This window comes from Camelus ferus, chromosome 19 (assembly GCF_009834535.1).
Source record: "Camelus ferus isolate YT-003-E chromosome 19, BCGSAC_Cfer_1.0, whole genome shotgun sequence".
Classification (NCBI taxonomy): Eukaryota; Metazoa; Chordata; class Mammalia; order Artiodactyla; family Camelidae; genus Camelus; species Camelus ferus.
In genome coordinates this window covers 18721465-18744514 of record NC_045714.1, presented here as the reverse complement: position 1 = coordinate 18744514, position 23050 = coordinate 18721465, and the positions used below count along the sequence as shown (strand labels likewise).

General features: G+C 50.3%; 1 protein-coding gene and 1 long non-coding RNA gene across 6 annotated transcripts in view; one reads left to right on the top strand and one right to left on the bottom strand.

Annotated features, from left to right (window-relative positions):
• RIN2 (Ras and Rab interactor 2) overlaps nt 1–23050 on the top strand; it is a 196842-nt gene that overhangs the window by 86085 nt on the left and 87707 nt on the right. For 2 of the 5 annotated variants that reach the window (XM_032461754.1, XM_032461753.1), the window contains exon 3: nt 11729–11820. In XM_032461754.1, the coding sequence (XP_032317645.1) occupies nt 11764–11820 (57 nt within the window). In that variant the 5' untranslated portion in view covers nt 11729–11763. Of the gene's footprint in view, nt 1–8466; nt 8526–9248; nt 9317–11728; nt 11821–23050 lie in introns of those variants that run through there. The other 3 variants (XM_032461752.1, XM_032461751.1, XM_032461755.1) reach the window with 3 other exon arrangements.
• Nucleotides 9160–10746, bottom strand: LOC116657909. The gene is made up of 2 exons (XR_004313079.1): nt 10553–10746; nt 9160–10013 (listed from the first exon to the last, which is right to left on the bottom strand). It is a non-coding gene; the product is annotated as an uncharacterized LOC116657909 (long non-coding RNA).

Below are 23050 nucleotides of genomic sequence, written 5' to 3'. Positions count from 1 at the left end.
CCCCCCGTTTGGGTTGGGCCAGAGGGGACTGTGGGAGGGATGGTTTCGCCCAGCACTGAAGCAGGCGTGAACTCAACTCTCTTTCCTGGCTTTCACGAAAACCCTTTCCACCTTCTGGAGAGAAGCAAGAGGGCCAGGTCTTCAGGAAGAGGAAAGCTTTAAGCTCTAACCTGCCCCTTGCTGGGGACCTGCTACGGCGCCCAGAGACGGGGGGGCCTTGTTTTACCGAGACGAGCAGCTCTGAGCGGAGGCCCGGGCCTGCCACCCGGGTTCCCACTCTGTGTGGTAACGCGAGGTCAGTAGAAGCTGATTGTAGGGGGTCAGAAACCCCCCCGGCCCCAGGCCAGTGCACGCAGGGGGCCTTGATCTCAGACACAGGGCTGGGTGTGTTCTGACCTCCGAGGTGAGGATGCTGGGAGGGGAAAGGCAGCTGGTTTAGGATTAAGACGGGGTTGGAGAGGAGTCCGAGCTGGTGGACCCACAGTGAAGGAGCTGTCCTGTTAGCCAAAGGAGGCGGAGGCGGAGCACAGAGGCCCGGATGCTTCTAAGGAGGGAGTGTGACCCCTGGGACTGGAATTAAAAGCTAGAGAGAGATTAGGGTGCCTTAGGGCTGTTGAATCCAAACCTGTCTGTTTTCTCCAAGGGCCACAAGGCTGTAACCGGGACTGAACCTTTACTTCTGCAAACAAGGATGGGGTCTGGGTGCGAGAAGGCCAGGAGCAGTAGTGAAACCTGTGTCCATTCTTTCGGGGGCCGTTGGATGATCCAGGCTGCCTCCCAGGAGTGCCCTAAGAGCAGGCGGGAGGGCCCTCTGTCCTGGGCTGTGTGTTTAGCCCCCTCCAGCCTCATCCCCTCCCATGGAAGGAGAAGTTCAGGGTCCAAGGATGTGCCAGCCAGAGCCGACATCCTCCTCCGCCTCTCGCTCCAGACACACAGCTCTCAGATCCCCTGCCCTCATGCCCCACGCCCGCTCGCGCTGCCTGGCCGGGCTCTTCCCCAAGCCCCGAGGGCTGGCTCTGCTTCTGGAGATGTAGTTAATACAGCGCCCCCCCCCCCCCACCGTAGACCGGAGGGCTTGGCAGGGAATGTGAGGTGGCCGGTGCTTAGACAGGAAGGCTGGGTGCCCACAGAGCCGTCGAGGGAAGAGAAGGGTGACCGCCGTGGGGTAGGTGCGGCATGGCCCCATGTCCCTGCATCCAGCACACGTCACTGAAGAGTCTGGAAATTCTGAATTGAAGCGGGCTTTCCAAGTCCTTATCGAGGTCTGTCTGTCATGGCAGAGAGTAGAACTCGGGTCAAATAACACCTCGTAGTCCTGATGGTTAACTTAACAAAGTTCAGGCGTAAAGTGTATGAACCCCCACGTGTCCTCTGGCCCCAGGCCCTGGATGTGGTGCCCACCCAGCATCCCCCTGAGAGGCGTGAGAGCCCAGGCAGGGCCAGTGGCACGCTGTCTCCACGGTCCACTCGGACTGGCCACCGCGGGTCTGTCTCACCCTGTGTCCTTGGCTCTTCTTTTTCCAGAAGTCTGACCCAAGGCTTTCATTATGACCCAGAGCAGTTTCCCTCCGACGTGAGTTTGTCCTCACCCCCGAATCCTCCCGATGGAGCCTGGGGAGCCCGGTGCCTCCCCTCCCTCTCCACGACTCTTTTGTAGACATAGAAAATAAAAAATTGTCTTGGAGAGCCACTGTTTATTCCGTACGCATCCCCCTTGATCACACGGACGCGGGCTGTGGGCGGTGCTAATACTGGTGGTGGTGCGCTCACTCTGTGTAGACGGTGTTTTGTTACTTCGGTGTTGGACGGCGGGCTGCCACTGAGCGTCCACGTGGAATCTGCAGGCTTAGAAGGAGGGCCAGCTGCTCTCCAACCTACTTCCTAAGAGCAAGAACGGGGACTTTAAGGCTCTGATCCCCGTAACCCGTGATGCAAGTACACGCACGAACACACGGAGAAGCCCCCCTTCCCAGCTGGCTCTATTTCATTGGGAGTTTGGCGTCTATTCTGCGGATTTCTTTTGTCTTGTGGTTTCCAGCGAAGATGTGCTGGCTTGGACACACACCAGGAGATCTTCCGAGAATTCTGATTTGTGCAGAAACGAAAGAGCTGAGAAACATGACTGGTTGAGGACGTGGTGAGAGATGAGTAGGTCGTTAGGTTCTAAAGAAAAGAGAGGACTCCTGATCACAGACTCTGCAGGAAAAACCCAGCCACAGGCAGAACATGTAGACTCCACAAACCAACGTCCCCGTGTCTCGAGGGGATAGGGGGGCCTTTCCAGTGTGCTGTGTGGGTCGACAGGGTGGATTGCGCATTGCTGGCACTTGAGGTTACCTGGTCATTCCTGATGCCGTGGTTCTTCCTTATGCTTTTGATGCAGCCATTCCCTGAAAACCCCTCCTTTCAGCCTCGATGACGTCTCTGTAAAATCTCACGCACTTACTTTTCCAGTGAGCATTTATTGAGCACATCCGTGCCAGGCACTGTGTAAGGTCCTGGAGAGGCTAGTCTGAGTAAGGCACATGGACCCCAGTGTCCGGTTGGCTAGAGGAAGCTCTTTTCTTGTTCGTGTCATCCTCTAAAGACGTGGAACCTTCTGGACTGAGCATCTGGCTTCCTTCAGGTCTCCTGATGGCACTGTCTAACTTGGTCAAGAGGACAGCTGGAAAGGGTTCACGTCTTACTCGGGGCAGATGATGTGGTTTCACGGATGAAGCACTGGCTTCAGTCTGCAGATCCGGCTTCCTCCCTTTGCTGTCTGGTGTCGCTGCAGTGTATGCAGGATCCGATCAGAGCGGCCTCGGCACAGACCTGTGGTTTAGAGCCGCGGCGGTGGGTGCAGCGGGGGCTGGAGTCCCTTCTCCCCGCTCACCGGAGCTGACTGTTACATTCTCGTGAATTCTGTAAGCCCATCGATGTCACTTCGGTGGGCTGACATTGGCCACAATGGGAGTATTCATCTGACAAAGTAGGTGAATGCTAAAACGTGGGGCTTTTATTCCCCAGAAAGCCAGCGGTTAAACATTTTCCAGCACGGCACTGATTAACGGGGAGGCTAAGTATTCTAAAGGTGAAGCGGGAAGTGGGAAAGACAGCAGCGCACGCAGGATCAAAATGAGGGAGAAAGAAGGAAATCAGTGCATGAGGTTCCGGGCAGTGTGTGCCCTGGATTATTACATAGGGATGGTGGCCCTCTTTTTCCCTCCAGAGAGGTGGCTGTCATGGCATTGCAACCTAGGATGGCTTTATTTTATTTCATCTTATCTTATTTTATTTTGGTAGGAGCACTCAATATGAGACCCCCTCTCTTAAGGAGAACACCTCCTGTGGTCCTTTAGACCTGGTGTGCGTCCTTTACGCTTTCACCAACTAACGGCCAACCAGAACATATGACGAGGATGAAGGGTATTGGGTTCAGAATTGTGTCAGCCTGTTGCTGGCGTGTTCCTAGAGCATTCCCAGAGGCCCTTTTCTCACTGATGTCCTAAGAAATACAGAATAATCCAGTGTTACAGTCAGTTCACAATGAAATAGGTAAAGCTGCACTGAACGCAATTTGTGATCGATCCAAGCCGATCCCAACCTGATGAATTACATTTGTTTGTAGTTCTTGAAAGTGAAAAATACTTGATCTGATAGGAAACAAGTTCACGGTTACCAGTGGAGGGGGAAGGGGGGAGGGAGGGATAAACTGGGAGTTTGGGATTAGCAGACACAAACTCCTATGTAGAGAATAGATTAACAACAGGGTCCTACCCTACAGCACAGGGGACTATAGTCACTATCTTGTACTAATGTATGATGGAAAAGAATCTGAAAAAGAATTTATATATATGTATGACTGAATCACTCTGCTGTACACCAGAAACTGACACAACGTTGTAAATCAACTATACTGCAATTTTTAAAAAGGAAGGGGGAAGAAAAATTCTTGGTCTGAGAGATACTTCATGCTGGTAGAAGAAAACCTGACAACAGCCTAAACTGCACAGTCATATTTGTTATTGGTTAATATTTTACAGAAGCATCAAGTAATCCTGCAAAATATATATTCGGAATTTAACCCAGGAAAATTGGAACTTCATAGAGATAATGAAAACCACCACAGCTGCCTTGCAGGCCGGCGCTCAACCAGAAGGCAGAAGCCTGTTCGATCGATCATGTCTCTGATATAAAGTTTACAAGGAATAGAATTTATCCCTAAAACCTACTTTCCATAAATTTAAAATTAAATGGGTATCCATATGGAAAAATAAAGACTCTAAAATCCCTACCTCAAAATTAATTTGAGATGGATCGTAGATCTGTACATTAAAGCTAAAACTATAAAACTTTTGGCATAAAACATAGAATATTCAAAAGCTTTACATTCTTATATTGGAAAAGAAGAAAAGCACAAAATTAAAATAAGACAGAAGAAGGTTTTAAACTGTTATCTATCCTGTAGAAGGAACTGACCAAGGAGTTAAGATGGCTTAATGGAGTTGGCTCCAGAGAATATTTTCTCCGTGAAAATGATCAATATTGGTATGATTCCAAGTGAAATATCTGTGTTTATTAAGCACTGAGTTAAAACTTCCTTGAGGACACAAAGGCCACATTAAAATAACAGGTCACACAAGTCAGAAAGGCCATCATTAAAACGTCCACAAATGACAAATGCTGGACAGGATGTGGATAAAACGCTGGAGATTGTGTCCTACACTGCTGGTGGGAATGTAGTGAGTGCAGCCACTATGGAAAACAGTTTGGAAATTCCTTTAAAAAGCTAAAAATAAACTTACCATATGTTCCAGCAATCCCACTCCTGGGCATATATCTGGAGGGAACTCTAATTTGAAAAGACACCTGCAACCCAGTGTTCACAGCAGCACTATTTACAACAGCCAAGACACGGAAGCAAAAACCTAAATGTCCATCGACAGATGACTGGATTAAAGGAGTTGTGGTATACATAAATACAATGGAATACTACTCGGCCATAAAAAAGAATAATGAATAATGCCATTTGCAGCAACGTGGATGGATCCAGCGACTGTCATTCTAAGTGAAGTTAAGCCACAAAGAGAAAGAAAAATACCATATAATATCACTTACATGTGGAATCTAAAAAAAAAGACACAAACGAACTTATTTACAAAACAGATACAGACTCACAGACATAGAGAACAAACTTATGGTTGCCAGGGGGAAAAGGGAGTGGGAAGGGATAAATTGGGAGTTTGAGGTTTGCAGATACCCATTAGTACGTATAAAATAGATGAACAACAAGGCCCTTCTGTACAGCACAGGGAACTGTATCCAATACCTTGTAGTGACCTATAATGAAAAAAATATGAAAAGGAGTGTACGTATGTATATGTATGACCAAAACATGCTGTGCACCAGAAAGTGATACAATATTGTAAACTGACTATACTTCAATTAATTAATTAATTAAATAAAAAAGAGGGTAAAAACATCTTTACAACAGTCCACAACTCTGACCAGAAAATTCCATTTCATTCAAGTCAGAAACTTAAATTTAAAAAAAAAAAGAGAGAGGTAAATGCGTGCAGCTGAGCCCCCCACACCCCGGTGGTGTTGGGAGGGGTGGAAACGTGCCTTGGGCTTGCCCACCTCACCCTCAGTTGAAGCATCTTCCCTTGGGTGGTCCAGAGGCCTCCCTCTCTTGATTCATCTAGGAAATGCCCCGCACAGGTGGCACCTGCAGGTTCTGTTCTGGTTCAATGGGGCTTTTTCTTTGTCAGCGTGCGCTCTACTTTATGCCAAGATCTTTGAACATTAGCTAAGCTGATCATAAATAGCTGAAATTCCACCTGTTTCGGAGAACTCATGCTCATCTTTCTGAAGCCGTTCTGGTCCAGGCATATTTGATGGAAAGGAACATAAATCTACCCAAACTAGTCAAGAAAGGGGGACACTTACTGTCAGGACACAAGACGCTCTGAATCGTGGCCCTGCCAGGCCTGGTGGGACGTTACAGCCATCACCCCGAGGCCAAGACTCAGACTCTCAGTGGCGCATGGGCGTTCTCCCCTCCTCCGCACCCTGTGAGCCGGGGCTTCCCATAGCTGCTCACTCGGGGTGTCTGCTCCTCAAAAACTAAGCTGGCTTAGGGCTCACAATCCAGCTCTTATGCATAAGCACCTGCCCTGTGCCTCTCAACTCAGAATTTTGAGCAGAAGATTCCGCTTCATCCGAGAACAGCCGGTGAATTACTCGCTTGGGCCAGTTATGACACCGTGGCTTCACGCCATCAGCTGAGAGGGCGGGGCGGCCAGAGTCACTCACGTTGTGCATCAGGCATGACGCGGGCAGGGCAGGTGCTCCCCAAGGGGTGGGTGGGTCGGGTGGGGCACCTGGCTCAGGGGAGCTGGTGAAAGGAAGCGCTTACATCCCAGCTGAAGGGATCGTGAGAGCAGCCCGCAGCGCCCCTGCTGGAAAGGCCGCTCCCGCTCACGGCGATGCTAGCCGTCCGCGTTTTACGCAGAACGCCCGGGCTGTGCTGAGTTGCCGGGGGTAGCACGCCCGTCCCGTGCCCCGTGGGTGCTGGCGTTCCCCTGCACGCCGGCCTGGCTCCACCCGCCGGCTTTGCCGGAGGGCTCTCTTTGGCCCCAGAGCCCGTTCTCCCTCCGCCAGCGGTGCGCTGGAGGTGCTGGTGGACCACGGCCGCCTGGGGGCGGCCCTCAACCATTCCCTGGGGGGAGCTGGACAAGGACCCCAGCTCCCTGGTCCCTCAGTTGGGACTATCTGAGGAGTGGTCTACACTGGCTGTCAGGGTTCCCTTCCCAGTCGCCCACACTGGCTGCTTGCTTGGTGATGCACTTGGTACCGGCTGCCCTCCCTCCCTGTGTAACATCCCGTGTCCCCAGCCAGCGTGTCCTGACGGCACGTCTCACAGACTGCCTGGACACGAATTCTGGACTCGGGGTCTCTGGACACAGTGTGTTCAAGTGTTTAAAACGTGTATTCCTTAATCTGTGGCTCTGTGGTGTAGTCTCTACCCGAGAGCTGCCAGACTAAACCCCCAGGTAAAGCCAGCCGAGTCCGCAGAGCCCTTCAGTGATGGCCAGGGAGCCTTGGAGGGGAGCTGTGCACCCCAGGGCTCACAGGCTGACAGGTACCCCTGCCATGGCATCCCGTCCCTGGTGTCCTTAGGGTTAAATGTTGATGTCCCTTATGGGACTTCTCCATTGTACGTGTGAAGTCACCGCATCTGTCTGCTTGGTGTGACTACTTACCACGTGAGGTTTCTCAGATGAAGAGGTTGAGATACACATATTTTTAAGGTGTTGAAAGAGAATGACGGGGGTCTCCCCCCTCCCTTCTCAGCCCTGTTGCAGGCAGGCAGAGCGCACCAGCCCCAAGGCCTGAGTCACGCCCAGGAGGAGCTGTCACCCAGAGGGACCCGGAGAAGCAGCAGGCTAATTCTTGGTGGCCCGAGGGATGGAACGAGGGCGTTGGGTAGGAGGTGAGAGGGGCGGTCTCCCGCCCGAGGGCAGGAGGAATTTCTTACAGCAGAGCTGCCCGCCTGTGTCCCGGGCACATTCGTTGCCCCGGGGAGGCGTCGACACCTCGGCTGTGTGGGCATCGGCAGACCTTCTGGATGATGGCTGCGGCCAGAGCTTCTGCAAGACGTCCGTTTTCCAAGGATGGAAGGGATGGACCTCCCCTGGGAATTAGCCCCAGTTACAGGCCACTCCTGTACTGTTTCACCCCTGAGTACCATGCTTAAGAAAAAGAAGAAGAAAAATTATTTGATTATCCGTGGTTATTGTACACATTTAAAAGCACGGTTACTGAGGAAGGAGGCTGGGACTTCAGTTCTTTCCTTTGGATTTTTTTCCTTCCCACAAACTAGTTTCTCTTTTCCATGAAGAGTTTTCACGATCTTAAAACTGGTAGAAGTTTGGCTAACGACAGAGAGAAAATCAGTGCTGGTCAGTGATACCAGAGGCTCAAAGAAAAATAATTTTAAATTCACGTAATTTGAATTGTCAAGCCAGAGCCTGGAATAGAGTTTTTTGGTCCAACTTGTAAAATCTAGGGTAATACAAAGATAATTATGGAAATATTCAGAGACCTTCCCTGGATCCAGACGCAGGACCGCCCCACTGGCTTTTACCTCTTAGTAAAGACGAAAGCATTCAAAGGAGAGGACCTGCCGTCACCAGAGCCACTCAAGGAAGGAGCTGGGAGAAAAGGTGACAGGACTGGCCTCGACCTGACAGGTCCCCAGGGGTGAGTCATTTTCTCCTACTTCAGCCAGTTTGGCTGTAAACGAGTCATAATAATGAGATGTTGTTTACTGAGAACTGACGTCCACTTTGTCTCGCTTCATACAACTGCTGGAAAGGAGGGGGAGGGAGGGAGCGATCAGAAAGCTTCCATGGCCGAGCCAGCAGCGGGGATGAGAGGCCTCGGCGCGGATAAGCCAGGTCTCTTTCCAATCAGACGCGTGATTGATGGGATCAGATGGCATCCAGGGATGCCGGTGTGAGCGGCACGGCTGCTGCTTCGTGAGTTTGCGCTGGTGACCTGGGGCGAATGAAACAGGAAGGGAACGGGCTGATTAAATCAACCAAGGTGGAGGGGTTGGGAGGGTCCATCTTTCTGATTTGTTCTATCTTGCTTGATACGGCCTGGAGCCGGACAGAGCCGACGCTGGAATTTTGCCAGTGACTTAACTCGGCTCCGTGAGTCAGTGAACTGGAAATCGGACACGGGGTGGCCCAGCCCCCGTCGGCCAGCCTGCAGCCCAGGTCCAGGTGGAGGCGCCCCTGCGCCCAGCCGCAGCGGCTCCGGTGGAGTGGGCTGGGAAGCGGCCTGGAGTGGTCTTCCTCAGAGGCAGTCCACACAGCCTGGAGCCGGGCAGACGACGGAGTGAGTCCTTGCTGCTGAAATTCCAGGACAGACTTCACCTCCGCTGTTGCTCTGGGGGCCATGTGGAAGCCACCGAGAGGCTCCCCCCCAAGTGGCAGAGCCTGGTGTTGTGGGAGAGGGAGGGACAGACACTTCCTGCCTTTGTCCTTTATTTAGCTGGCCTGCAGCGACCAGCTTCGTTTACATTCCCCCAGTGGTGTTATTGAAAAGGCTTGGCAGCTCCAAAGTGTTTGCAGTGTCCTTTAGTCCCATTAGGGCTCCCCGCTTCCCTTTTTTTTTTTGCTAGCTTTCAGCTAGCATCTGGAAGGAGCCACCGGACGCACTGGGCTCCTTTTTCAAGACTCCGCTCTCCTGTTCAGGGAAACCAGGAAAGGAGCAAGCATCCACCGTCCAGGTCAGGAGGAATTGTACATCCTCTCCAACTACGGTACCTTTTCTCTTTCTTCGTTCAGCCTGTTACTGGGGTGGTTTTAGGACGGAACTGCTAGTGTGACCTCTCAGGGGGAGGGGTGGGAACCACACATGGAAAGAAAGTCTCCTTTTAAACTGTATTAAATTTCTGTCTGTGTTAAGGTGTTAGAGGCTATGGTCTGGGAAGGAAAGTCTTGCTACAGCGGGAAAGACCTTAAACCCAGACTTCTCTGGGGCCCTTCAGAACTTTATTTGAAAAAATTGGAGTGATGTGGGATGTGCTGTCCGCTTGGGTTTCGTCCTGTGGGAGGACCTGCCAAGGCACTTGGCAGCCTGTCCTCGTCACCTGCCCTCATCTCCACCCCGAAGCAGCCTTTCCAAGAAGTCGGGTTGCCACCTGCATCTTCTTGAAGAAGCATGATGGCTCTGCTGGCCCCACTCAGCATCCAAACCCGGTGCTCCCTGGGGGACCACTGAGGCGGGGGTGCAGCTCTTCAGGCAGCCAGTTAAACCAGTAAACTCCTGGAGTCCAAACTGCTGCGTTGAGATAGGCAAAATTCACTGCCTGTCTGGCTCATCAGAAAGGGTTTGTGTACGGAAAACTTCTGAGCAGAACAAAGAGACTTGGGTCTGGAATGAGGAATGACGCCTTGGCTCTGGCCGAGCTGCTCCTGAACTGCTGTGCGATGTCAGGTTCCTTGACGAGAAAGTGTCTGGAAGAAAAGAATTAACAGGCGTTACGTTTGGTTTCGAGGCGTGTACATTTTTTATGTGTGTGTTTCTGGGTGGAAACAGTTAATCATTTGCTCTCCAAGGTTACAGCGTGGTTCTTGTTCTGCTCTTTGTTTGGAAAGCAGCGCTGTGTTTTCCTCCTGGAGTCGCTCCAATACACGGACTTTGCTAGTAAGTGATGAACTTCAAAGGGCTTGGAGCGGGGGCTCCTCCGTTCAGCGGCTGAGCCCAGAACAGGAACTTCAGAGTCAACAAGGGTCGCCTTGGAGAGCTCACCGTCTCCCCAGGCTCTTGGAACATTGACCTTCATCCCAGCGGGAGGGTGGAAAGAATCACGGGGAAGACACCTGTGAACCTTTAAAGTGACCGGGCCATGGAGAAGTGACTTAAATGGGTGACGGCTCCGGAAGGAGGGGTGGCTGTGGCTGCATTCTTGTTTTCCTCGATGGAATTCCGCGGGCCCTCGCAGCCCACTGTGACTGTGAAAGGAGAGACAGATCGGGGCTGAAACGAGCCTCACCCCAGAGATCGCTGGTTACTGACGTCTGCAGTTCTCTGCAAAGTAATGATGGCTTTTCCGCTTGTTGAAATGCCGCTCTGGTGCTGCTGGCTCTCTGTCCCCCAGCTATAATGAAACAGCCTCAGCAAACTGGCAGCAGCTACTGTGACTTCGGTGGCTTCCCACCCCATCCCTGCAGCTGAACCCCTTTTAATGTCCCCAGATGTGTTTTCCTTTAATGTTTCCTTGTTTGTCCTTGCACTGTGCTGGTCAGGATTGGACCAGCCACATCGTGCATGCTGTGTGGCCGGGAGGGCAGTTTTATAATTACTCTTGGTCCTGGAGGACGGTTCCGGGTTGCTCCCCGACGCATCCTCCAGGCACGCTGGGCAGGGCGAGGCCAGCTGCCTGGGTGTGCGTGTGTTTTACTCAGAAGAGGACATTGAAGGTGTTGTAGCCAAGAGGGAAGATTATTGGGTTTGAGACTCCAGTGAGGGAAATTCCAGGCCCAAATAGCCATGGTTATGATTCAGAATCCTATCAGGCCCTTAAATTCCCCTCCACGTTCCAAAGTCCACCCCCCACCCTGGGCCATCTTGGAACTGTTTACACGCTGTTTCTTACACAAACTGATCTCTGTAAACAGGAACACAGGGTTTCATTCCAGGCTTTGATTTCTAAAGAGAAAACAGAGGGATTGATTGCCAGCGCCCTTGTGTTGACCTTGCCCCGGGGTGGGGAGAGGGCTGGCATGGCTAATAATGACCTCATCCCATTCTTGCAGGATTTCCTGGGACCTGCAGGGCCTCATTCTTCCGCCATCCCTCTGTAATCAGCCACATTAAGTCCATGAGCTTTGGAGCAGATTACAGTGACATCTAAAGTTGTCCCTTTAGGACTTGAGCCTGAGGTCAAGCAAACACACAAAGTAATCACTATGCTTTCTGCAGGCCCGGAGACCTGCGTCAGCTGGAAAAGCGGGTGGTAGGGCCGTGAGGTGGGGCACAGTCTAGGAACTGTGCCGCCCAAGACAGGAAATTGGCCTGAAAGGAGATGGAAGGCTTGGGTGGGAAATACAGTGGCACTCAGTGGTTGATGGAAAAAGATCTTGGCAGGACTGTTGTTGTGAGTGTTCTGTGGCTTAGAAAAGAATTTCCTACAGGCTGGACTAACCATTAAAAATGTCTCTACCTTCAGGAGTCCCGGGCGTGCTGTGGAGCCCTGCTGGGGAGATGTCGGCTTGGACCATGGGCGCCCGCAGTCTGGACAAGCGAGGAAGTTTCTTTAAGGTAAAAGGAAGCCTCGATTGGGGTGGCTCATGGGCGGCTTGCCCCCTGTGCCCAGCTGCCCCGAGAGCTGCGGATGCTGCGGACAGCGGCAGGGAGAAGCCTGGCGGGGGGACTTGCCCGAGCCCAGCTGTGCGCTGCTCTCGGGATTTCCCAGTAGGTGGGGGCTTCTGTGAGTCAGTGCTTCACAGCCCAGGACCCGGGCACCCGGAGATGCCACCCTCTGTGAAACGATCGCAGCCACCTCTCTTTGTCAGCTGCTCAGCAGGTCCTTTTTCAGCCGGTGGTTTTTGACGGGAGTGGACTTGGCGTTGGGGTGAATCTGTGTAGGTGCCTGTGCTTCACACTTGGCTTGAGTGTGTGAGTCACTTAAGGGCTCATTGAAAAAAAAAAAGAGAGACCTGCACATGATTCCTGGGCCTTGCCCTAGACGGACTGGGTGTTTTTGCCGGTGTGTTTTATCAAACTCCTCCCACGACCAGGCTGCAGAGAACCGAGGCAGCTTGGTGAAAACTGTGCCGCGTGTCTGTGCGCGTGCTGATGTCAGCGGGGCGCCTGGCATGCGTGATGAGCTTCTCAGCGGGTGTCTTCCGTCCTCCGCGTGTGTATGTGGTTTAAATTCAGACTGGGCGAGCATGTCTGCTGTGCACTTGGGAATTAGTCTTCTTCTTAGGGCGTTTGCTTTGTGTCCTCTCACTCACCCTCAAAATAATGCAGACTCGTTGTTGAAAATTTGGAAACTACCGAGTCACGTAGAAGAGGAGAGACATGGAGGTAAAATGTGCATTTGGACCTGTCACCGGCAGGTGTTCGAACTCCAGGTCTTTTCCTCAAAGGAGCGATGAAATCGGGGCCTCTGAACTTCATCGCTGAGGGAAACTGACGGTGTTTACTAACTGCCCCACCTTGCTGGGCTGCAAGTACACACGAACTCACATTTATGTGTTTCCTGTTTCCAGGAGCCCAAACCTGACTTACTGTGTCAGTTCTGGGCTCCACAGATTCCACGGGAAGAGCTGGTTGGTAAAGCAAAGCCAAGTTCATTCTGGCGACTGCGGTCAAGGACAACATTGCCAGCACGCGGGCCTGCTGTGTCTGCGCAGGGGGAGGCCAGGAGGCACATTTGTAGGGTCTAGGGGTCCAGACCCAAATCCTTTAAGCTGCATTTTTCCAGGCAGAGAGTTACCTGGGTTTCAGCCGAGTTTGTGACATAATATAGTTGAGGACTGGTGGGTACAGCATGGTAAAGGTCTGTACGGGGTCTTGGCGAGTGAGCCATTCTTAAGCTGTGTTCCCAGGTGAGCAGACTGTTTGCCAGGACCGACTGCTTTGTAGGAATTTCCTGCCGTGAACAGCGAAGTTATTTGTTGGTTTACAATCACTTCCTGGAAGAAATCGTTACGTTGTGTTGACACAGATGGTCTCGATTCCCAGTCCTAATAGTTAAGCTTTGTGAATGTATTTGTCTCTGTAACCCGCTGACTCGACTCCAATCAAAGCTGTGTAACGTCCGCCACCAGAGGCACAGGAGGCCCCCCTGTGCCCCCCTGAGCATCCTGTCTCCCAGGCACTAACCCGCCAGGCTCCTGACTCATCTCTGGTTCCTGGAGCCTGTCTTATGCTGAGATACTCATTTCATCCTGGTCAAAGGGATGAACCCAGACCCCCCTTAACCCAAGGCACTGCCTGCATCAGCCTGAATATTGGCTAGTCCATAATTACCACCTTATGCTCAGGAAGTGCAGAGGGGCTAAGCTCACAGAGTAGTTAGATTTTAAAGTTCAAGCAAAAGGGGAAAATGGGGTAGAGTTGGAATGGCCTTGGAGTTAATGCTCTTATTATGATGATGATTGTGATACAGGATTTCTGGTATCACTAGCAGTAATAATAACTTTTATGACAAAGGAGTTTTTAAAATTGAAGTAGAGTTGGTTTACAGTGTTGTGTCAGTTTCTGGTGCACAGCATAGTGATTCAGTTATGCATGTATATATATATTCCTTTTCATATTCTTTTTCATTATAGTCCATTATAAGGTATTGAATATAGTTCCCTGTGCTGTACAGTAGGTCCTTGTTGTTTATCTGTTTTATATCCAGTAGTGTGTATCTGCAAATTCAAAACTCCCAGTTTATCTATTCCCATCCCCTTTTCTCCCCTGGTAACTGTAAGTTTGTTCTCTATAGGTCTGTGAATCTGTATCTGTTTTGTAAATAAGTTCATTTGCATCCTTTTCTTTAGGTTCCACATATGAGCAATTTTATATGGTATTTTTCTTTCTCTTTCTGACTTACTTCACTTAGTATGACGATCTGTATGTAGGTCCATCCATGTTGCTGCAGATGGCATTATTTCATTCTTTTTTATGACTGAGTAGTATTCCGTTATATAAATAATCCACAACTTCTTTATTCAGTTATGTGTTGATGGACATTTAGGTTGCTTTCATGTCTAGACTATTGTAAATAGTGTTGCTACAAACACTGGGGTGCATGTGTCTTTTCGAATTAAGAGTTCCCTCTGGATATATGCCCAGGAGTGGGATTGCTGGATCATAGGGTAAGTTTATCTTTAGTTTTTTGAGGAATCTCCATACTATTTTCCATAAAGACTGCACTCAACTACATTCCCAACAGTGTAGGAGGGTTCCCTTTTCTCCACGCTCTTTCCAGCATTTATCGTTTGTGGACTTTTGAATGATGGCCATTCTGACCAGTGTGAGGTGATACCTCATTGTAGTTTTGATTTGCATTTCTCTGGTAATTAGCAATACTGAGCTTTTTTTTTTTTTTTTTTTAAATGTGCCTATTGGCCGTCTGTATGCCTTCATTGGAGAAATGCTTGTTTAGGTCTTCTGCCCATTTTTGGATTGGGTTGTTTGTTTTCTTGTTATTGAGTTGTATGAGCTGTTTGTATATTCTGGAAATTAAGCCCTTGGCAGCCTCATCATTTGCAAATATTTTCTCCCATTCCGTAGGTTGTCTTTTTTTTGTTTTGCTCCTGGTTTCCTTTGCTGTGCAAAAGTTTGTAAGTTTAATTAGGTCCCCCCCCCTTTTTTTTTTTTTTTTTTTGCTTTTATTTCTATTGCCTGGGTAGGCTGCACTGGGAGAACATTGCTGAGATGTATGTTAGAGAGAACATATGTTAGAGAACATTATGCCTATTTTTCTTCTAGGAGGTTTATAGTGTCTTTTCTTATGTTTAAGCACAATGACTATTACTGTTATTATCCGTTATTCCGTACCCTCTAGGTACCAAGAGTAGGGTTTTTCTCATATTCCAGATACCATTTTATTTAATTCTTTTGATACATTTATGAAAGGGGTGTTTATTATTATTCCCATTTTATAGATGATGAAACCAACACAGAGAGGTCATTTTTTGCTCAAGATTGCACAGCTGCTAATGAGCAAATCTAAGGTTTCATTCTGACTCCAAATCGTGTATCCACAACTGTTATGATCTAGTTTCCTAGGAAACACAATATGCTCTTTCCTCCTTCACTAGGAAATGATCATAGAAATGGATAATTTCCTACCCATTTCTAGAAAGGGCACTGGGGGGCCTGCCTAGTGTGCTCCCCACTGGGCGGCACCGAGGCCACAGTCCATCCTGTGCCTGCCACAGGTCACCTCCCAGCACGTAGATTTTGTTTATGTGAAGGAGCTGATTCCTCAAGGGTGTCCCTATGCCTGTGAAATTCCAATAAAGAGTATCTTCTCTGTAGGAAAAACAAATTACCTCTGAGAAGTTTTGAGGCAGGGGCCGTGCTGGACCCAGGACAACCTACTGCTAAGTCCAGTGCAGCCAGTTTTTCCTGCCATCTTGGGAATAATTGTTGTGTATATTTTTTTTTTCTATTTTTTTTTCAGTTGAGTAACAGGCAGTTAGATCACTTGTATTTCTGGGCCATGTCCTAGGAAAGAACCAGTCGAACAGAAGGTGAGAGGCTGCTTGAACCCACTGAGGGCAGGTCTGCTTCCTCCCTCTCCAGTCAAATGCCCTCGAGGAAAATGTGTGCGAAGTGGCCAGTACAACGTCACTTGGCAGTGCTGGGTTTGGGGGGAGGGGGCTGTCTGTTTGCTTGTTTGCAGAGCTTAGATTGCTCTGTTTACCTAAGTTAGATGCTCTAGGCCCACGATGTGGTTGCCTTCTGCTGCTTCCTCTCCTCTTCGATGTAGATGTTGCTGTTCCTCACTATGAAGATTTCATAATTAGTTATTGTGGAATAATAGTATTAGTTACTGTAATATCAAGTAAATAATATTATTCGTTGTTATGAATTATTCTATAATTTGGGCATGCAGTTATCTGCAAGGATGAAGTCCAGTGCCCTTTGGACGTTTAATACTGACTTTTTGGAAGTTTGTTATAAAAATGCCAGGGTAGAGCTCGGTTGCTGAGCTGGTTTGTCGCTCAGCACGGCCTGGGACCCAGTGGCTCTACCTTCACTTTATTTTCATTCACATCAGCTGAGCACCTGGGACCAGCCAGGCTCTGTACTAGGCGCCAGGGAGGGACAAACTGGAAGCCATCCCAGGTTTCGCAGGGCTTTCCGTCTGGTACCAAAGGAGGGTATCAATCAAATATAATATTAGACACATAATAATAAATCATAAGAGAAAACAGGGCTTCATGTGAGAAGTCAAGGGCTCTGAGGACACGTAACCTAAGGAGGGCCCGGAGCAGTCTCTCCTGAGGAAGTGGCCTCGGCTGGACAGCTGGGCTTGTATCTAGGGATTCGGAGGGACCACCCTGTGCTCCCGCAGGGCCGCCCTCCACCCACATCGGCGACGCCCTGTGTCCTGCTGGAACCCCTTCGTGAAGTGTGGGAGCTCGTGGCTACGGTCTTGGCTCACGGCTGAATTCCGCCTGCTCGTGATCCCTCTCGGTCATTAGGGCTCATGTGATTTTGTGTAAAGCCTAGATAATTGGAAAGCGATCACCAGACTTCATTTCAGCATTGTCTTCCCCCAACCAGTGTGTGTTTTCAGGCCAGAGCTGCCAACCACTGGAAGCGAGCCTTGATCTGTGGCTTCCCATCTGTCCTGGCTCGTGGGCATGACTCAGACCAGCTGTAGGATGCAAGGGTCCTGGATAACGCGGAAGGTCTGAGCACTCCGGGGCACCCGAGGAGGCCCTGTGGTTACTGTGCTTGTGGGATCCTGGCAGCCTGGCCACAGAAATCCCGTGTGGGACGAACGCGGTCCACGGCCCTTCCCAGCATCGTCACTAATGGTCCTCGCCACCTGTGAGACTCGGCATCTTCCTCCCTGCAGGGTCTCTGTGAAAGCACACGGGGGCGGCGGGTGGTGCCCTGGACAAGGCGGCAGGGTCACCTACAGCTGGCAGACGTCAGGGGCGTGTCGTGTGAAGGAGACTGGAAGAAGGACATCCTCTAGGCTGGAGGAGGTCCAGGTGGTCCGGGCCATCATCGTTGATCCCTCCTTTTCCTGGATTCCACAGTTTCCCAAGCCACCCCGTCCCCCTCCCCATCCAGGTGCCCAGCGTTGGCACATCCCCCTCAGGTCTTCAAAGTCCACCCCCTCCTTCCTGTTCCCACACCCACCTCCCTACTTAGGGTCTCTTTCTTTCATTTGAGGGCCCGACAGATGGTGATGCTCATAACCTGTCTGCACCACAACTGATCCTGGTTGGTGGGTTGGTTGGTTCCTCCCAAACCACCCTACCCGTCCGCATGGCCTGCTTACAGACCCTCGGCTCCATGTGGCTCCTGGGACCAGGTCTGCAGCTCTTCACTTGGATGTGAGAGGACTTTCAGGCTGTGCTTCCACATTCAACTCTTCCTCCTGGTCCTGCCCCCGTGCCCTGCTGTGTCAGCTCCTGTGACCCAAACCTGCTGATGCCCCCACCCCAGGCGCTGCCCTCCTCCCCTCCCTGCACCTTCCCTACCAGGCTCCCGGCTGCCCTTCCAGGCTGGCTAGACCCACTCTATGCATTGACAGCGGCGCTCACGTAGGCGGAGCTGGGGTCTACCTGATGGGAAGAGTGTTATGTTGGCCCCAAGGTAGTGCGGGGAAGTCAGCCTCCATTCACAGCGCAGGCTCTGCCAGAGGCTTTTGTTCTGCCTTTTGTGGCCACGTCCTGGACCCTGAGGCCGGAATCCTCTCGTAGTAGAGGATGACGCCAAAAGAGGACCAGTGTGACCACCCCCACCCCGGCAACCCCAGGCCAGCCTGCCCTCACTGCCTCGTATTCTGTTCGTCAGAAGCCAGGCAAGCTGTGCAGCCCTCTCTGAAGGGATGTCATTCGAGGGTGTGAATGCCGGGATGCAGGGCCCCGGAGGACCACAACATAGAGAAACAGTCTGTTCACAAGTATTGTGAGGGTGAAAGAAAGTGCACCAGAGGGCTGGCTCTGGCCTGAGGGCCGTCAGTGGGAGCTCCTGAGTAGCTGGCAGGGGGATGAGCTCAGTGTGCGGCAAGCTCAGCCTCCCAACCTGCTGGCCCCCAGGAGGCTCCACGGTGTGCACGGGAGGCAGGTGCCCACTTCTCTTTCTCTTGGGGACCTCGTGTTCAGCAGCGATGGAGCCTGAGTTCCAGCCGAGCCCTGGTGGCCGGAGGGAAATCGGGGAAACGGGCGGCAAGTTTCTCCAGGGCTTAAGACGGTGCCACGGGTCAGCCCGAGGTCTCTAGAGGACACGGGGACCTTAAGGTGTAGAGGTGCCTTCTTCCCTTTTCGGGAATAGCTTCTTACTGTTAGCAGATGAGGTGCCGGGAGCCCGCTGTCCCAGACAGAAAGGTGTCAAGGGAGGAACTAGTGTGGGACAGAGTCTTTTTTTCTCCTTTGTCTTACCTTCTAAAAAGGAGAATGGCCTGTGCAAAAATCTCTCTCCCACTTTCCTGTAATTCTTTTGCATTAGCAATAGAATGTCAAATGATATCATTAGTCATTCACAACTTAGTATAAACTAGGGCTTTCTGAACTCCTAGCTGAGATCGGCCTTGAGAGGGAGTTTGAGTTCATGTGTGTGGAGGAAAGGATGGAAAAAGGTAAATTGGGGTCTCTGAGGGGGAAAGACAGGACTCAGGGACCCACTGTGGGTGAATCCAGTGGCATGGGCACCAGTCAGCCGTGGTGGGAGGGTGTCAGGCAGTAGTAGGTGAAGATACAGATAAACACATCTTCTAGACGGTTTCCAGCACCATTGCCCGGAACCAGGGGGCCGTGTTGGTCCACTTGGGCCCTTTATTAGAACACGTCTTCCTTCACCACTAAAAGAAAACTGTTTCTCTGCTCACAACACTTCTGACATCAAATGTGCAGACTTTTCCCACACCAACCACTTCTCCAGTTCTCTGTGAATGCCAGTGGGGTGTCCTACAATTTAATTCAATTCTGACTATACATAGTCAACACAGACCCCCCCCATCCTCTAAGTTAAGGGGTCAGTCCCACAAGACTGCCCCCCACTTCAGTCTGCAAGGAGTGGGTTTCCAGGTCACCCACACTTCTGTTCAGCCCGTCCTCAGGTTCTGTACAGGCAGATCTCAGAGATACTGTGGGTTCAGTTCCAGATCACTGCAATAAAGCAAATATTGCAGTAAAGCAAGTGACACCAGTTTTTGGTTTTTCAGTGCATGGAAGTTATATTTACTCTATTCTGTAGTCTGTTAAGTGTGCGATAGCATTATGACTGACAAAAATGTGCACATCTTAATTTCAAAATGCTTTATTGCTGGAATACCACTCAGCCATAAGAAAGAATGAAATAATGCCATTTGCAGGAACATGGATGGACCTAGAGATGATCCTATTAAGTGAAGTAAGTCAGACAGAGAAAGACAAATGTCATATGAAATCATTATATGCAGAATCTGAAATGATACAAGTGAACTTATTTACTTAATAGCAACAGACTCATAGACATAGAAAGCAACATAGTTATCAAAAGGGATAGGGGATGGGGGAGGGATAAATCAGGAGTTTCGGATTAGCAGGTACCAACTACCGTATATAAAATAGGTAAACAACAAGGTCCTACTGTAGAGCACAGAGAACTCTTTTCAATACCCTGTAATAAACCAAAATGGAAAAGAATATATAAATGTATAACTGAATCACTCTTGTTGTACACCAGAAATTAACACAATATTGTAAATCAATTCTACTTCAATTAAAACAAACAAAAAAAACCTTATTGCTACATTTTGCAAACCATTGTCTGAGCCTTCAGGGAGTCATCATTTTGCCATTGTGACATCAAAGATCACTGGGCATAGATTACTGTAACCAATATAGTAAGAATAAAACATTTGAAATAAATATTGCAAGAAATACCAAAATGTGACAGAGACACAAAGTGAGCAAGTAAGTACTGTTGGAAAAATGGCACCGATGGATTTGCTGGATGCAGGGTTGCCTCAAACTTTCAATTTGTTAAAAAAAAAAAAAAGCTGTATGGGCAAAGTGCAATAAAAGTGCAACAAAACAAGGTCTGCCTATAATTTGCTACAAGTCACAGAACTCAGGGAAACACTTTATTTCCTGTTGCCAGTGTGTTATGTTAATGAGGACATTATAAAGGATACAGATGAACAGCCAGACGAAGAAGTGCATCTGGTAAGATCTGTAAGGGTCTCGAGCAGAGCGTCTGTCCCTGTGGAGTTCGGGTGTGTCACCCTCTCAACTTTACCAACCGTAAGCTCTCCAAACCCCCCAATTTGGGGCTTTATGGAGATCATCATGTTGGCGTGATTGATCATTGGCCACTGGGGCCTAGCTCAGTACCAGCCCCCCTCCCTTCCTGGTGGTGGGTCTGATTTCGGGGCTGCTTCCCCAGGTGGCCAGCTCCCATCCTGAAGCCTTCCCGGGGGCTTCCAGGCAGCAGTCATCACTGACTTAAACTCAGGCACAACTGAAGGGGATCTGCCATGAGTGACAAGGTGCTTTCAGCATGGCTACCACTCAGGATTGTCCAAGAGTCTTCAGAGCCAGGGCGAAGACCGATTATATATTTCTCACGATGCCCCAGGCTCAGGCAGGACAGGGGTGTTGGAGTAAGACAGACCCGGCTCTTCCCAGTTCCATTACCTACTTCCCGCGTGACTTTGAGCGACTTGTCTCAACTCTCTGGGCCTGTTTCCTCATCTGGAAATTGAGAATAAATGCACCTCCCTCCCTCCTAAGGCTCCTGTTGCACGAATTCAACAGGGCGCCCCTAGGAAGCTCTTAGTGCCTGGTACGTAATCGTGGTTCAGAGGTCGAGGGTTCCCTGAGCGCCGGGCTCTGCACCTGGCCGGGCTGCGTCCCGCGGTGAACTGGCACTGGTGCATTTGGGGTGTGGGTTACTCTGCAGGGAGCGGACTCCCCTTGAGCCAGGTGAAGTGCAGCCGGCCGGGGGAAGGTGTTGCCCTCCATGTCCATTTGCTCGGCTGTTAAGGAAGGGGCTCCCACGGGGAGGATTTCCTTCCCTGAATTCATGGGTAAGAGTCCTGCGCGTTCTTGTTAAATTCCCAGGCCCGTCCCACACCCACTGAATCAGAACCTCCGAGGGAGGGAACAGAAGCCTTTGGCGTTAACCAGGACCTGGGTGATTTCTATCGTAGGAGAGGCGGGACAGCACCGATTAACCAGGCGGGCCCGTCAAGGTGAGATGCTTGAGTCTGTCTCTGCGTTTGCCTGCAGTTAGGAGGTAACTGACACGTGACACGTGGTCCCTGGACAGGCAGCACTGGCTTCACCCGGCGTCTGTTAACAAGGCGGCCTCCACCAGTGGTTCTCAAAGTGCAGGCCGGCTTCCAGCGGCCGCTTCACCTGGGAACTTCTTAGAAATACAGATTCTTGGATTCCACCCCAGACCTAGAGAATCAGATGCTGGTGGTGGGGCCTGCAGTCTGTGTTTTAACAGGCCTGCCAGGGGAGTCAGGTTTGAGAAACGCTGCTCTGTGCTGTGGACCTGAGTGAATGAACAGGACGATACAGAAAGCCCAGAAGTGCCTGCGTTCTGGACCTGGCTTCCGTCCCCATCTGGAAAATGCCATGACATCACCTTCCCAGCGGGGTTGTGAGCTCAGCACTTGGATGACCTCACTCACTGTCTCTCTCTCTGGAAGCCTTGGTGTTACTGCCACCATCTGATAAGGTGTTCTGTTTTTTCCTGTTTTCCCTCTACACGCCCACGTTTTATTTGCTCTCTCAAAGGCGGCTACGCAGAGACGCGGGGGCGGGCCTCAGAGGCAGGATGACCCACCTGCCCGGAGCCCTGTAATGGACAGAAAACCACCCGCCTGCCGCCGACACCTGCCCGCAGGTGCTCGGGCAGCCTCTGAGCCAAGACGCAGGGGTGTGGGCTCCTCCCCTCTCCAGGGAAGTCTTGGGGGAAGTGACCTCTCAAACTCTGTGTTGGTTTACACTGCCGTTTGCCAAAGCAGAAGAACAAACGGAGCAACGCGTCCTTTGCTGAATGCCTGGCGTTTTGGCAAAACCCCCTGTCTTGGTGCCACGCCATGTGTGCCGCCCAGCCTTCCTCCTGTTCAACTCCTTTTGAAAATTTATGTTTAATTTCACAAACACTCTTCCAGGCCTTGTTCCAAGCACTTTAAACCCATGGATTTATTTAATCCCCCCACTGCCATGAGGCCCACTGTGCTTGACAGGCGAGGAAGCTGACACCTGGAGGTGGTGAAACTTGCCCAGGGTCACACCACGTGTCAGTTCTGTGGTCACAGTACTTCAGCTTGGAAGGAATTTCATAGAGATGGGACCTGAGACCCTCGAGGTCTTAAAATAAGTTTGGTTTTTTGAAACTGAATTATAGTGATTTACAAGGTTGTGTTAGTTTCAGGCGTACAGCATAGTGATTCAGTTACACATGTATATATTCTTTTTCATATTATTTTTCATTATAGGTTATTACAAGATAGTGAACATAGTTCTCTGTGCTCTACAGAAGGACCTTGTTGATTATCTATTCTGTACTGTAGTAGTTAGTATCTGCTAATTCCAAACTCCTAATTTATCCATCCCCTCTCTTTCCCCCTGGTAACCATAAGTTTGTTTTCTATGTCTGTGAGTCTCTTTATGGTTTATAAATAAGTTCATTTGTGTCATGTTTTTAGATTCCACGTAGAAGTGATGTCATGTGGTGTTTGTCTTTCTCTGGCTGACTTAAGCTCATCTCCAGGTCCATCCATGTTGCTGCAAATGGCATTATTTCATTCTTTTTGTGGCTGAGTAGTATTCCATTGTATATAGATATACCACGACTTCTT